The sequence below is a fragment of the Podarcis raffonei genome, chromosome 4 (assembly GCF_027172205.1).
Source record: "Podarcis raffonei isolate rPodRaf1 chromosome 4, rPodRaf1.pri, whole genome shotgun sequence".
In the NCBI taxonomy this organism is placed as follows: Eukaryota; Metazoa; Chordata; class Lepidosauria; order Squamata; family Lacertidae; genus Podarcis; species Podarcis raffonei.
In genome coordinates this window covers 52,665,014-52,681,378 of record NC_070605.1, presented here as the reverse complement: position 1 = coordinate 52,681,378, position 16,365 = coordinate 52,665,014, and the positions used below count along the sequence as shown (strand labels likewise).

General features: G+C 39.7%; 1 protein-coding gene and 1 long non-coding RNA gene across 6 annotated transcripts in view; one reads left to right on the top strand and one right to left on the bottom strand.

The window, feature by feature from the left end:
* The window catches only part of LOC128412959 (uncharacterized), a 71,169-nt gene that overhangs the window by 34,980 nt on the left and 19,824 nt on the right, over positions 1 to 16,365 (bottom strand). The gene's annotated exons all lie outside the window — the stretch shown is intronic.
* Positions 1 to 16,365, top strand: part of GRIK1 (glutamate ionotropic receptor kainate type subunit 1) — a 254,449-nt gene that overhangs the window by 229,551 nt on the left and 8,533 nt on the right. For 3 of the 5 annotated variants that reach the window (XM_053386552.1, XM_053386550.1, XM_053386551.1), the window contains 4 exons: positions 3,195 to 3,313; positions 9,280 to 9,497; positions 13,282 to 13,507; positions 15,634 to 15,884. In XM_053386552.1, coding sequence (XP_053242527.1) covers positions 3,195 to 3,313; positions 9,280 to 9,497; positions 13,282 to 13,507; positions 15,634 to 15,884 — 814 coding nt within the window. Of the gene's footprint in view, positions 1 to 3,194; positions 3,314 to 3,825; positions 3,943 to 9,279; positions 9,498 to 13,281; positions 13,508 to 15,633; positions 15,885 to 16,365 lie in introns of those variants that run through there. The other 2 variants (XR_008330202.1, XM_053386554.1) reach the window with 2 other exon arrangements.

Here is a 16,365-nt window from a genome sequence, read left to right as displayed (position 1 = left end):
TTGAATAAGGAGGGGTGGCTAACACCCCAGAGGACAGGATCACACTTCAAAACGACCTTGACAGATTGGAAAACTGGGCCAAAACAAACAAGATGAATTTTAACAGGGAAAAATGTAAAGTATTGCACTTGGGCAAAAAAAATGAGAGGCAGAAATACAAGATGGGTGACACCTGGCTTGAGAGCAGTACATGTGAAAAGGATCTAGGAGTCTTGGTTGACCACAAACTTGACATGAGCCAACAGTGTGACGCGGCAACTAAAAAAGCCAATGCAATTCTGGGCTGCATCAATAGGAGTATAGCATCTAGATCAAGGGAAGTAATAGTGCCACTGTATTCTGCTCTGGTCAGACCTCACCTGGAGTACTGTGTCCAGTTCTGGGCGCCACAGTTCAAGAAGGACACTGACAAACTGGAACGTGTCCAGAGGAGGGCAACCAAAATGGTCAAAGGCCTGGAAACGATGCCTTATGAGGAACGGCTAAGGGAGCTGGGCATGTTTAGCCTGGAGAAGAGGAGGTTAAGGGGTGATATGATAGCCATGTTCAAATATATAAAAGGATGTCACATAGAGGAGGGAGAAAGGTTGTTTTCTGCTGCTCCAGAGAAGCGGACACGGAGCAATGGATCCAAACTGCAGGAAAGAAGATTCCACCTAAACATTAGGAAGAACTTCCTGACAGTAAGAGCTGTTCGACAGTGGAATTTGCTGCCAAGGAGTGTGGTGGAGTCTCCTTCTTTGGAGGTCTTTAAGCAGAGGCTTGACAACCATATGTCAGGAGTGCTCTGATGGTGTTTCCTGCTTGGCAGGGGGTTGGACTCGATGGCCCTTGTGGTCTCTTCCAACTCTATGATTCTATGATTCTATGAATACAACCCTGTGGTTGTTTTTTAAAAAAGATCTTTTTTAAAAAATATTTTTTAAAGAAGAAACCAGGTCCCTGTACTCAGTGGAAGTCCTTCATGGCTGTAATTCAGCATACAGATTTACTTCTATTTGACGGACAAGTTTTAGGTCCATCCATCCATCTTTTGTTCCACAGATTCCAGATAGAGCACATAAACTGCTTTTCTACAAGGGAGCAAATCATACTAAGGTTATCTAGAGGGTTAGACAATAGTATGGGCGGGAGGTGACACAGATTATAGACCAATTTAGACCGGGTTTTAGAATTCAGTTGGAATTAACTATTTCCCCAGCTCCTTCCCCCAGTGCATGTTGTCTGCCATAATCGTTTGCTCTCAAGAGACCTCCATACTGTGCTAGTATTGTCCATTGCTGTCATTTTGAGTATAATAAGCATGCAGTGGGGGAGCCAACAATAAGTAGGCAATGGATAGCAAGGGACAGCAGGTAGGTCAGCTCATTTAAAACTGTCATATGAGCAGGTGTAACTCTTGCCTTGAGGGCAGATAGAGCTCTGATGCTCAATTAGACTCAATGTTGCTATTCTTGTGCTTTAAATACAAGAACTTGGGTTTTTTAATGGGACTTTATATAATGCATGTATTTTTTTTCTTGAAGCTATATTCTGCATCTTGTGTTACAGTTTTTTTAATTATCTATTGTACCAATAATGATGATGTTATTTAACTAACAGCATCCTAAACTAAAAACTGTTTCAATTAGTGCCTTCATTATTATCAGTGTTCATTGCTTCAAGCCTAGCACAGCACTCTAGTTGCAAGAGTGCATAAATTCAAAGCTTAATTATATTGTTAAAACAGCAATTAAAATGTACTGGCATGACATTGTCAATTAAAGCCATATTCATAAACATCACAATAAAAGTATGCCCTACAGCTGTGATAATCAGCAACAGGCAGGATTCTGTGGCTAGGACAGTCTTAAAATAATTTTGTCAAGTATAGATCACAAAAAGAATACAGTGTCCATTTTCTGCAAGAACTGAGGGTATCTGTTTGCAAAAGGGTAATTTATAATTTCTTCCGTTGACCCCTATAATACTTGCGCACAAGAACTCCTTCACAATATCAACCAACTTTTATTAGCCATTTCATTTCTAGAAACACGTGTCATAGATCAGCAAGTAGAAACAGATTTTTATTATTTTTTGCGTAGGAATGCAAAACATAGATACAGTGGTACCTCGGGTTACATACGCTTCAGGTTACAGACTCCGCTAACCCAGAAATAATACCTCGGGTTAAGAACTTTGCTTCAGGATGAGAACAGAAATCGTGCGGCAGTGGCGCAGCAGCAGCGGGCGGTCCCATTAGCTAAAGTGGTGCTTCAGGTTAAGAACAGTTTCAGGTTAAGAACGGACCTCCGGAACGAATTAAGTACGTAACCAGAGGTACCACTGTACAAGAGTTAGGAAGAGCCTTGCATCTGGCATCGCTGGGATATATGTGTGAAGCTCCTGCATAAAGAGAAGAGTACCTGTAAACACGAAAGGGGTGTGTGTGAATCCACGCCATGTACTCAAGTGTTCCATGCCACTTATGAATCCACGCCATGTACTCAAGTGTTCGGAAATATTTCACCCCTTCACAATGTATGTATGTGGTCAGCATAATCCTGGTATTCACAACTGCAGTATGAAGCGTGAATTGACCCTAATTTGTGGCACCACAAATATACACATCTGAATAGTTAACTGGATGGAAATGATCCGAACATTTATGTGGATCAATTCCTTTTCCAGAAATCAAGCTGTTCAGGCTGAAGTCCTGTAACACTTACTTGGGATCAAGTCCCACTGAACTTGAGGCTTACTTCTGGGTAGGCATGCATGCGGTTGCACTGCCTGCCTGGAGAAAGCTGAGAGCAAACTGGAGTGCATTTGGCAAGAACACATCTGAGGCAACAGTCTTCTCTGCATCACAAAGAGTCTTCAAAACTATAGTTCAAGGGTCACCTGGAAAGCAAGTGTTTGGAAGCAGTTTTCCTTCTCTTTGAAGAGTGTGCTGGGCTTATTAGAATCAAAGTACAATTATAGTTAAGGCATGTGACTGACTCTGGTGCTCTAAAACCTGCCTGCTGCATTGCCAAGCTGCCTTGGAACTTCTATGCTGTGGCTGTACATTTATGAATATGGCCTTAATTTTCTTCTCTTTTGTTTTCCTCATTAATCTTTGCATTTTGTGCATTGTTCAGCAGGTTTGCTGGTGCTGTCTGTATTTTTTTTTTAATCTGATGTTTACAAACTGTTTCTGTTAACTACCACAGGTTTACACCCTATGAGTGGTATAACCCCCACCCGTGCAACCCTGACTCAGATGTGGTGGAAAACAATTTTACTTTACTTAATAGTTTCTGGTTTGGAGTTGGAGCTCTCATGCAGCAAGGTACACCGGTTACACCTCATTACTGCACACATCCCACAGTCTGCTCAAGAGCTTCTGTGCTGGTAAACTCCACCATTTGTAGCTCTAGCATATACTGTAAAACCTGATCTAGACAAGAGACATGCAACAACACTGTATATATTAACAATTAAAAAGGGGGTCCGGGGAAGAAATTAAAACTTTTAAAATCCAAAGTAAATCTACTGAAGGAAAGCATGCAATAAAATGCAAAGTTTGTTTTTTATATCACATGGTTGTACTTTGATAGGCAAAATCTAAGGATCAAGATGGCTTTGGTGTTGTTTTCACTGAAAGTAGTAATCTATATGAATCAAACTACAGAAGAAAATAATTTTCAATTAGACTTCATGCCATTTTAAAACACTGATAAGGCAAGGTGGTTTGTTTTTTTAAGGGCCACAATACATTTTGTGGGAATCATTATTTCATGAGCATTTGTCAAACTTCTATTGCTTAAAAATCCCCAAACTTAATTAATCACTTTTCTGCAGGTCTTTATGGTTTTGCCTCTTGTAAATGCATCCAGCCTTTGACACCCACAACGTCCTAACAGCTGTTGATTCTGGAAACTGCACAGAGATGCTCATTTTACAATGAAAGGAAATGAGGTGCAATAGACGTGAAGAATCAGCGGTGCATATACTAACCATGTGTGTATATGATGTGTTCATTCTGAGGCTCCCATTAATAAGCTTTTGCCTCTATGTGAGGTGCGTGTTCAGAATATATGTTTAATCATTGTGAACCCCCTCAAAAAACCACACACTGAGAAAATCATGAGAATAGTGAAATATTTTAATAAAGGCATGCAAGTGAAAACACCCCTAGACCAACTCAAAGAACAATTAATATGAGGAATAACAAATTGGGGTTGAGTAGAAATCAAACATCACAATTTCATAAGCCTGATTTTCTAACACCAGAGGGAATTTGGCCATTGATTCTGTTCCCTGTAGTATATTAGGCATTTATTGGGCTAAGTGGGAAGGGGGGCAGATGTCAAGTACAGATACTCATAGAATGGATTCTATCCAAGATGAATTGAAAAATCAGCTTCTTGTCCCAGTTTGTCAGTAAAACACAGACTAAGGTTTTACAGTATTGGACAGGTCTATAGTTGTGAATGCTTTGTGTGTGCAAGTGCCCAAATACGTTGTGTTCTGAATGGCCTGCCATTTTTGGAGTTTACCATCATCCACAGCAAACTGTGGGATGCCGTGCCTACTAGTTACCACTACCTTGGGTACATGACAGTCAGCCCCAACCAGACTCTGCTTGTCTTTGAAGAAGCTTTAAAAGCAAAAAACCAAAATTGTAAGTTGAAGCAAATGTTTCCATGTACAAACTTGTGGTACGTGTGGACTGTAAGTGCACCATCATTAACATGTAGAGTCTGAACAAGAGATGAATGGTTGCTAACCTCTGCATCTATTGTTATGCTCTTTCTTGTTAACAGAAGCTGCTTGTTGTGCTTGATTGGAAGCCACTGGTTTATTACATTTTAAAATGTGATGATCAGACTTTCTCTTTTCTACAGAGCGTGAGCAAAGTCTGGATCAGGATTGGCTGTCATGTCTGCCATAAAAAGGCACTAGAGAGTCTTCAGCAAGTATTGTCTGACTCTGGTTCTTAATAATAGCATTATTTTCTCACACCTCTTATTTAAGTTCTCTATACAAATGCAGCATATTTTCTTTGAAAGGTTATCAAAATACTTGGCAAATTAATTGACAATGTATAGAAAGCTACACAGGTCATGGCTCCCACCTTACTAGCCTATTTAATGACAGTGAAATTCCTCTGAAATGAGTACAGCGTGCTGCTTTGAAGAGCAATATCTTATGAATGAAATAAAGCTAAGGCTGCAGTCCCATGTCCATTTATCCCCCTAAACTCAATGACACTCTTCCTTTAGACACATATAGTATTTTAGTGTCATAACACAAGCCTGTGCTTGGTAACAAAATCACAATAATAATAGCAATAGTAATAATAATAAAAAAATAAAAAAGAGAACTCCATAGGGCTTACGCAAGAAAAAAAACCAACCCATGAATGTGATCAGGCTGTTAAGCATATTTTGAATCTTAGGTCCCCTGAAGAAAACCTTCTGATCCAGCAATTTTCTGTATGTGCCACAACTCTGATGCACATATAGAACTCCTAATTCACATGTGCTTTAACTCATGCACTTCCCTGGGATGAATGGGGCAACAATAAAGCTCTACACTTACAGGTCTGCTCCCCTCAAAAAGATTACTAGGGGAAATTGCACATAGAAGAGCTTCATGTATGCATCAGAGCTTGCATGAGGATCTGGACTGAGGCAAAAGACAGCAATGATTTCTCTTGAATATCTTGTAAAAAGATCTGTATGCTACCCAAGTAGGTCTAAAGGTGTTCATTCTTTAGCTGTGCTGAATCAGCAATCAAAATTTGTAAGTCATCATGGTCCTGTGAGCCAATTGCTTGCCTTCAGCTTCTTACTTGCTTAAGGCAGTTGCTGATGGTGTCCACTGACACTTCACAAGCTCAGCAATTTTCAACCTAACCAAATCTAAAAGAGGTAAAATGCAGACTTTCTGTTTTCACTCAAGCAACTGAGTTTCCTTATGATAGAAAATCAGAGGAGAGAAAGAAATTAGAATTAGCTAGAGGTTGAAACCTTTCAAAACTTCTCAGTGTTTTATTGTGGAACACCTATCTAGGAAACCAATTTTCTAGATTATTCTTCCAAGTTGCAATGGTTTCTGAAATGTAGGTAGCCATTATTACCATCTATATTCATTAAAATGTGGCATTACATCAGTGTCTACATAATTTATATTCCTTTGCTGAGCTTTTAGTAAATAATGTTTTCATGAGGAACTGAATCAGCACTCTTTGCAGCTGCTTCTTGTGCTGGTTTAGATCAGCTGCAGATCAAATCTAAGGGCATCACCCCTGGAAGAGTTGGTGTGTGTAAAAATAAATTGTATTGTTGGAGTGCCAGGAAAAGAATTATAGTGGAGATAAAGATACTGGTTTTAAAAATAGCATTTCTGAGATTAATAGGAAGCTTTGGCTGCAATCCTACATCTACTCACTGGAAGGTAAGTCATGTTAAATTCAGGAAGGACTTGCTTCTGAGTAACGAGGAGTACAATCCCATTAAACAGGCACTATCCAGCTCTTACTGTAGACAACTAGTGACCCTGGGCTGAGATGATCATTCATATCCAAAACAAAACAAACAAATCCATTTAGTTCAGTGGTACTCGGCTGAGTATTGCTCTTTAGCTGCATATCTGCACTGGGTGCACACATGGAAGATTGCCTCTATGTGCAGATCTTTGCTGGATCAGGCTGTTAATTTTTAAGCAGCTCTGCATGTGCCATAAATATGCAGATCCCAATCCAAAACCCAAGCAATATGTCAGATTACCAATCTCATTTACAAAGAAACGTGTGTTTGGCAAGTATTCCCCATAAAATGGAAGTTATCGTTCCATGTATGTACATAGAATACAACACAAAATGAAAGAATAGAATCAGAGGCACCCACTTAACTCTAAGTAATTGGAGCAAATTCCCATCAATTACGCTCAAAATGCCTACATCAACATGCTTGGAGCCTTGACTCATTCTTAGCACAGACATATTGATATAAAGAGAAGTTTTATTTTTCAGCTATCATTTGGAAAATGATGGTCTTTTTCCAGCCATACAGTTTATAAACTAATAAATCTGCCAAGGCCATCGATCTTTTGTATTCATCTCACATAATTGTCTTAGAAGGCACAGCACTTCAGTGCCAAAAAATGTTTGCTGAACAAATTGTATCAAGTGTTTAGTATCCAGCTCAAAATTTGACCACATGCTGATGTATGCTTTAGTCCAATAAGCATTTAAGCATGTACTTTGACTCAACTGTAAATTCAGTAGGAGCAGAGACTTGCAGTTGAAGAGAAGATACACAAATGTGATTTCCCAGCTGAAACTAAACAGATGAGCATACAGACCCTGCCCGGTTCCTTGTTCTCTCCCTTGTTGCTACATCCCCCTCCTATACCTGGTGAAAATTAGCAAAGCTCTCTACTGGCTGGTTCCCAGAATGGGGAGCCACACTAGATGTGATGTTAACTGTGTTGATGAACTTGGTGTGCTCAGTTTCTATTATGCAAATACAGGGTCAACCCAAACATGAGGAATGAGACAACTGTTTTGGGCTGTGGTCATAGGAACGCAGTGAACTGTCCCAATCCCAAGTGCCCCCAACTCATCTCATTATTGGCCAGTGGTCCTACTGCCGCTGCTGCCAACACCGCTAGATGCCTGTCTGCCCCCTAGCAAGATAAGGGTCTGAGCATTGGAAAAACATTAAGTAACTTTAAAGCATCTTTTGAAAAGTTTATAAGTTTAAACAGCCTCTCTCCTGGCCACTTTTGACCCTTCCACATAGTGAGGCACTGAGCCAGGGGGCAGGAGGAAAGAGGGAGGCAGATAAACCTCCCTCTAGTGATGATGCTGCTAATGCATTTTTTGGAGAAGAACACAGGGGGGAGAAGACATGGGGAAGCGCAGGAAGAAGAGCACCATCGCTGTTGCTACAAAGAGGAGGATGGGAGCGTGAGAAGAGGTGGCATGGCAGCAATATTTCTGCCTGCTTCAGGTGGCACAATCCCTTGTTCCAGCCCTGTATAATAGCTGCTACAAGGAAGCCTGAGCCCACCTTGCACCCATGAGTTTAACAATGTGTGCAAGTATTAACTTCATGTCTACGTTTTGCCCAGAAGCTGAAGGGCACTTTGTTAATTTTCCCTGGATAAAGCAGGAATAGGAAGGGGAAGCAAGCAAGTACGGGAAAGGCAAAGGGAATGTGCAGGAGAGGGCCGTGCAAACATCTTGAATCAGTATTTGATTTGCTAATATGCTTGTCTGTCAGCTCAGCCATGAAGAATAGACTGACTTCATGGTGCTTCAAGAAAACTTTTAATAATATTTCTGTCTTCCGTGCATTGAAAGGCTATGCAGGGCAAACAGGGCTGATTCTGACATAACATTTTGACCTGGCAGTGATGTTGAAGTGGTCCTGTGAGAATTTGTTAATTCTGAAGGGCCTGGATGTCAGCAGGCTCTCTAAAAATGGTTATATATATTTAATGGGATCACTTCATAAAGTCATCCAATGAGCACCAAATATTAAGTTGGAACCATTTTTACTGGGGCAGGGATGGGAAAATGGGTTCAAATTAGTGCAATAAACATATAGATAGAACTAAATCTTTAATGTGGGGAAAGAATTTTACTTTCAACAATGAAATAACATGAAAATTATCCATTTACTGTCCTAAGCTTGCTGCATCTTGTGTTGCTTCACCACAGTTGTCCATTATGGCTTAGGGTTCTCACTTCTAACTGTCCCTAAGAGCTTAACTGTATATTTAAAAGACAATTTATGTGTTTCCCCCCTTTTTCCTCTTACCCATTTAAGCTCTGTAGCTGTTACTAAAGTAAGCCTATTCCTCCATGTGATTTCGTGGTACCAAGCCATTACTGAGGTGGAAGGAAAATAATTCACATTAATATAAGTTCCCTGTTCCTAACCACATTTATTACAGTAATGTCAATGAAACTTACATCTGAGTAAGTGTGTTCAGCATCAGAGCCCAATTATGTTACTGGGAACAGCAATTTAGATATATTATTAATGACAAAGAATTTTGGGGGGTGAATTTGGAATTCAGACCCAAGGACATCCATGTGTTTATCATTTAGCATTCATACTTCTTTTTCAAAGTATGTTTCCTTGTTTAGTGTTAACTCTGTATGTCCGCGATTATTACATCAAATCATTGTAGTCTGTTGTTCATACATTTAGCATGTTCCTAAACGTAAGTCCGTAGAACTAGTTTGACATTTATTTCAGCCTATTGTAATACAGATGTTTTGATGGTGTTATATAGGATCTGAGCTCATGCCAAAAGCTCTTTCCACCAGAATAGTTGGAGGAATATGGTGGTTTTTCACCTTGATCATAATCTCATCCTACACTGCTAATTTGGCCGCCTTCTTGACTGTTGAGAGAATGGAATCCCCCATTGATTCTGCAGATGATCTGGCAAAGCAAACTAAGATAGAATACGGAGCTGTTAGAGATGGCTCAACTATGACCTTCTTCAAGGTAAGATAGTGTTTGCATTATCAGGTGACATTTTTTCTTGAACTAGATAGTAAATGTGAATGGAGAAATCAAATGAACCTGAGATATTTATGTCGGAATAGCTGCAGGAAACTGTGTGTGACCTGCACTGTTCCATTGCCGAACTCAAAGATCTTTGCTCAAAGCAATACTGCTCAGTCTGTAAAGGAACCCTCCATTGCACAAGCAGCCCAAAATACATTGGAGCCACCAGTAAGCCCTTCAGAACTCCAGCTCAGCATTTGGGAAACAGCCAAAACTTACTGCAATAAAAGACAAATTGGGGGAAATGTGGCTAGTCAGTCTATAGAATCCCAAGTGATATATCACCCGTTGCCTTTGCTTTGTGTCATTGGCAGAATTACACACAATATCAAATTGGCACTTATGTTGGGCTAATTTGGACCAACTCTGGCAGTTATCTATCTGAACTAGTTGGAAAGATGTACCACAGCTAAGGAAATATAAACAAAATTACATAATTATATAATTTCAAAACTATGTTATATAGATATAAACCAAATATATTTTACACTCTCTTGTACCTGGAGTATCAATGGTGATGAGGCAATAGTAGCAGCCCTTCCCACATTTCCTGGGAGGGGGCTTCCGAGAGGAGATCTGCCAGAATTTTATGGTACCTGGGACACACGCCCAGGGACCATTGGTTTGCACCTTTAACTCATAAAATAAACCACGTCTTCAATTCTAAAACATTTTATTCTGGAATAATCATATTAAATTTAATTTAGTTCACAGGGGCAGCTCTCGGTTTATTAGGTTCATACTCTGAGCCTGATTATGCCAACGAGCTATGAATATGGCAGAGCTTTATAAACAGCAGTTGGTAATCTCAGGGAGGAAACACCTGAGCAGATGCAGGTAATTATAGTTATCCACATCCCCACTGTGGGATCTAAGCATGATGCACAGAGGCAAAGCTAACCTTTAAGAAGCTATCACTGTAAAGACGCTGTGACAGATTGACAAAGCTATGGGAATTTGGAAAGGAATGTGCTCCTGCTATCTCTGCTGTTTTCTGCGAACAGATTTCTATGGTTGCCACCATGACTTTATAAATGGCTGCTTTCAGTTACTGGCCACACATTTACAAGTTCACAGTGAAACTGTGGGGTTGGGGTTCTCAACATTTATATTTCTGACTCTTCTAAAAACTAGCAATATCTAAGTGTATTAACACAGCTGCAAAAGTACAGTTAATGACAAACTTCCTTGATACCTCTGTTCATAAATAAAGCCTTCCTTGCTGCTTGGAAATGAGATTAATAAACTAACTGCATTAGTATTTAGTACTTTCTATTGTTATTCTGTTGGTGTTCTCCATAAAAGCATCAAAATAAATAGAATTAAAGAATAGTTGTATTTTTAAACCATTTCCCCATTTTTCCCCTTATAATAAATATGTACATTTCTCCTATAGTATTTATAAACATGTTTTTGCTAAGATGGCTCTGGAGGCTACAGCCGAAATGTTTTTTTTTAATACTGTGCACACTTATAAATCATGCAACACAGAGAATCTGAAATGCCACTATACAAGAAAGGTATTGCCCCTCAGAAGCCCATACCAGGAAAGAGTGGTAGCAAAGCTTTCAGGGCATGACAAATATTGGAAGTGCCCTGAGATGGTGTCAGGCTTGGGCTGGCGGGCAATGAGGAAAGAGACGAAGAGGGGAAGCTGAAGTGCTGGAGCTAAGGCTGGAGAAAAGAAATCCCAACCCTTCCTCAGATCCAACACCTCTGGATGGAAAGGCAGGAATCCCAGCTCTCCTATGCTCAGGAGAGGAGAGCCTCATGGAAGCTGCAGAGGACACCCAACAGATGCTAGGAGTAGTTGAACAGGAGTCAGAAGAGTGCAGCCTTGTTACTTAAGACCTGGTCATGTCTCACAGGTGAGAACAGATTCACCCAGCCAGATACAATGTGGACTGTGATGCATGCAAAAAGCCTGTACATTTGTGTGGCAGAGTAATGCCAACACAAACAACCAGACCACTAAGGGAGAAAGGCAAAACACTTGCAATGTCAGTCAGTCAAATTTATTTCCTAAAAACCACTGGTCATAACAAAACATGCAATTGATTTAAAGTTAATTTCCAGAAATTGCCATGTGCCTGATGGCCACACGAATCACTTCTAAGTTGTGCTTCAGTGCTAGTGATGCTTTAAGTCATTCTCTCTCTCTCTCTGTCCTTGTTTGCTTCGAAACACAGAATCATAATTCCTTTTTGTTACCAAATTGTTGTGAGGTAGATTTTATTGGTTTTACTGAACTGTAGCACTGTCTTAATTCTGTATATTATTTTATATGTCACCTAGAGAAATATTTTAATTAGGTGATTAATCAATGGAATTAATTAATAAATTACTTATTTCACAATACTGCTGTAAGGATAAATACTGTAATTTGGCACACTGAAACCAGTTTTGCTAATTAATTACAGATTTGTGTTGCCAGAATGTGTGTGTCTTTCCAGATTGCAGTTATGTGGAAATTTATGTTGCCCTACAGTAAAATATGGGTTATGCAAGTGTTTGCAATGGTATTCAATGCGTACAAGATAACCTTGACATTTAAGTCAAAAACAATGTTTTGTTTAAAATAGCATACTAGAAGAGACATAGTAAAAGTTCAAATACTGAAAAGTCTAAGGTTAAGTTTCTGCTTAAAGATAAGGTAACATCTCACTGCCTTGGGGCCATCCCAGAAGATTATATTTACAGAGACATCCTGTCTCACAAAGTATTGGCTACACCCATCCATGAATATAAAGACTCTGTAATGGGATTCAACTCTTGTTTAGTGAAGGCAATAGGGACTTTATTCACAAGCTGTTTCCTTAAAGATTTATGGGAGAGGATCCTTTTAACATGACGGAAATGTACTGGTTTCTATGCAAGACTAGAAATATAAGCATCACCATGTAAGATCCTGGTACCATCCAAAGTGATATTCATATTCTGTATGCAAATCTTAACTTCTTAAGTATTTTTTTAAAAAAAAACCTCAGGTGTTTTCCAGCAAACAGAGATATATAATTGATTTGAATAGCAGATATCACTAGCAAAAGATCATATCTCAGTCAGTGATGGAAGAACAAGGCTAGGACTATAATGTTCTTTATGGATAAAAGAAAACACAGTTGTGTTTTGGGCACTATAAATTAAAAAACTGAACCTGTATTTTGAATATTCAGTAATTAAACAGTTCATCTGCAATTTTATAATGGAGACCAGGGGCCTTGGTTATCCTGAGCACTCATTTAAGTTCCTGTATTCTTTTTTATTAGTTTGCCTTTATATTTTTGTTTGAAGCTGACAAACTGTCTTTATCAGACTGGACTATTTTTAAGAGCAATACAGTACATTCTATCACAGCTGAGCAATAGCACAGCTCTTTTCCTATAGAACACCTGGCAGTAATTGTTCTGTACTGTCCATCGGTTTTCCATTGTAGGTCTCACTGGGTCACAAACAGACCACAGGCCTCAATGGTATTTTGTGACAAATGGTGTTAAAAGAAGCCATGTGCTCATTATATTAGCTGTTGGAAATTTGTAAAAGTGCTGACCCATAAGGCTACATTCAGCAGAATATATCTGAATGGAAAAGATTCCCAATTCTCAAAAGATTCTCCTACACTCAACAACTAGAGCTGATGCCAACTAGCAATGTGAGGGTTTAAAAATATATATATAGCGTGTGAATAGGACCTATTTCTGACGCTTGTGACTTCTATTCTTAGAAATCCAAAATATCAACTTATGAGAAAATGTGGGCATTCATGAGCAGCAGGCAGCAGACAGCGCTGGTAAAGAACAATGACGAGGGAATCCAGCGTGTGCTCACCACCGACTATGCTCTGCTGATGGAATCAACTAGCATAGAATACGTCACTCAGAGGAACTGTAATCTCACCCAGATTGGAGGGCTCATTGATTCCAAAGGTTATGGCGTAGGAACTCCCATTGGTAAGAAGTGTATGAATATCAGTGGTGATTGCTAGACTGTGATAGGTAAATTAAAATCCTTTTTATCTGACACATTCACTGCTTTGCAAGAGCTCTGGTAGGTCGAAAGAGTTCCAATGTTTTTCACAAATATATCCAAATAAGCCCCACAAGCTATTATTTTATATTCTTTTATATCTTCTTCTCATTTTAATAACGAGAAAAAACAAAGAGGCGTTCGAAATTGATGGAACTTTCCTCCCGTAGAGGTTCAACTAAAACCCAGGCCTCAACAGCAGCAAGATCAATTGCATTGACCTGGTAGTTTCTAGCATTTCCTGCCCTATTTCCCTACCAGCTATTTTTGCTTCCTTGGTTGTGCTTGCCTTCTTTAAGGCACCAAGGTGGGCTACTAGGGCAGCCAGGCTGGGACCTTTTTCATCAGAAGAAGTTATAGATGGAGATGGGTACTTTGAGGGGGACAGTTGCCCTTTCCTTTCCCCTTCTGTACTTTGAAAACATGATAATTGTTCCTCAGTTTCCTTGGTCCTATAGAGGAAAGAGTAGATTTCATGTCAAGTGCAGGCCTCTCCTTGTAACATCTAGCAGCTTATTCTTCTCCAGATTCATAATATGCAGGCTGCTCTCAGAAAAAGCAAGAGTAAAGCCAGGCACAAGGCCTCTTAGGGAAAGCCCAGCAAGGCCCCAGTCATCTGGGTACATTGGACCACACCTAGCACAACAATGGCATGTTTGGCATGAAAGGGAGTAATTATACTGGAAGTCTAGGGGAGCCCCCTGGGCCATGTTCTCCACACATGTAGAGCTACAACCTTAATATGACTAATAAATACTTTCAATAATTTCAGTAAATTTGAACAATTGTGTCAGTTCATCATTCCAGTTTAATGCTGCTGATTTTTAATATTAGGATTCTAGATTAGCTTTTAGGACTAGGTTTATCCAAGTTCTCTTAATTTGTAAAGTATTGTTGCATTTTGACTAATGTTTCAGACTGTATTTGAATTTCTTTGATGACAGCAGTCGTCAACCACTGCCCCCAGGAGAAAATGCAAAGGTTCCAAGATAATGATTGATGCACTGTAAAGATTTCAGGGCAGTGATAAAGATTCTATGTTTCAAGCCCAAAACAATGAAGGAATAAATTAGAACAGATGGTAGCTCCTTAGGGAGAACGTATGCATCAGAAATACAGCTGGGGGATGTAGTTATAAGAGGTTTCTTATATGATTAATATGAATTTAAAGAAAGATTTGGGAAGATATGTGTGTGTTTATGGTGAAATCAATAATCTCAATGTCATCCACACAATTGAAACAAACAAAAAAGTTAAAATATTTCGTAAACTACAATGCTTGCAAAGTCAACGAACTCAAATGTTTTCTTGCATTATTGCTTTGCAGTGTTGTTGAACTGCCAACAACAAAAAACAAATGCACAAGATGACTGATGGGAAAGTCAGGTTTCTCCAGGATTTACAGACATCTGACAACTTTGTCAGCCTTGCCACTAACAGGTGGTGTTGGTTATAGGAAGGGATAGAAAAGTTTATTTTGTCCAAATATTAGGAAAATATTCTTCTACATAGATGGAACAGTTAGAAAACCGACACTTCAAGGTACTTTCTACATTAATACTATACATGTTTCAGGATTGAACTCTTAACACTGAGAACTGTGATTGAGGCCTGATCAGTGCTGGATAAATTAAAGGTTCAGGTGTCTGGCTGTAATATTACAATACTTTCCGTTTGGATAAAGAGCAGTGTTACTCAACGAACAGAAAATTGGATCTCAGGTCAAAGTCCTACTAAGCCATGGGATCAATGGCTGAACAAAGAAATCACCAAGATTCAAAAAGATTAAAAAGAACTATTGCCCATTCCGTGTGGTATAACAAGCAATATGAATAACCAGCATAAGTAACATTGTTACAAAGTTCTGGATGCTTGAATGCACATTGTATATTTTAGTGCTCTTGATAATGTCAACTTAGTACTACTACTACTACTACTGCTGCTGCTATACAAAGAGCTGGATCAGACTGGTAACTCTACTTTTGCCTGTGCTCTTGCCTGAATGTCATATTCAATCCTCCTTGTTTTGCTTCCCTCCCACCCTGCCCAGGCTCTCCTTACAGAGACAAAATCACTATTGCCATTCTCCAGCTACAAGAGGAAGGAAAGCTGCACATGATGAAGGAGAAGTGGTGGCGAGGCAATGGTTGCCCTGAGGAGGACAGCAAAGAAGCCAGTGCCCTTGGTGTGGAGAACATTGGGGGCATCTTCATAGTGCTTGCAGCAGGACTTGTTCTTTCTGTGTTTGTAGCTATTGGAGAATTTATTTACAAATCGAGGAAAAACAGTGACATCGAACAGGTAGGTAGGGTTTGAGTGAGTCTGTGTGGTACAAAAATGTGTTTGCGTGTGGTTTGAGATTGGGAGACTGAACCCCAAAACTGCTCCCTCTCCATAGATTCCAAAGGACTATCTTTGTATACAGGGTCATTTGCCAGCAGCGGCTGTCAAGGTTATGTTGTGAACTGGCAATACAGTACTTGCCGAGAGTCTATCTCGGCCTCTTTCTGCATAACTGCTTCATTGCAAGTCAGAATGCAGCGCTTAAGCTACCTACCTAAGAAGCAGGTCAAGACCCAGGTTAGGTTTTTGCAGGCTTTGGCATTTCAGTGCAAGAGCTCCCATGGGAATCTCAGCTTTAGAATAGGCTCTATGAGTCAGACTCCTCCACTAACAGTCTGCCAGACTTTCTGGCACTGCCTTGTGTACATTTGTTAATGAGGAGAGGGAAGTACCAAGGGCTCCATCCAATTTTTGATACTTGGCAAAACTGTGCAGAACT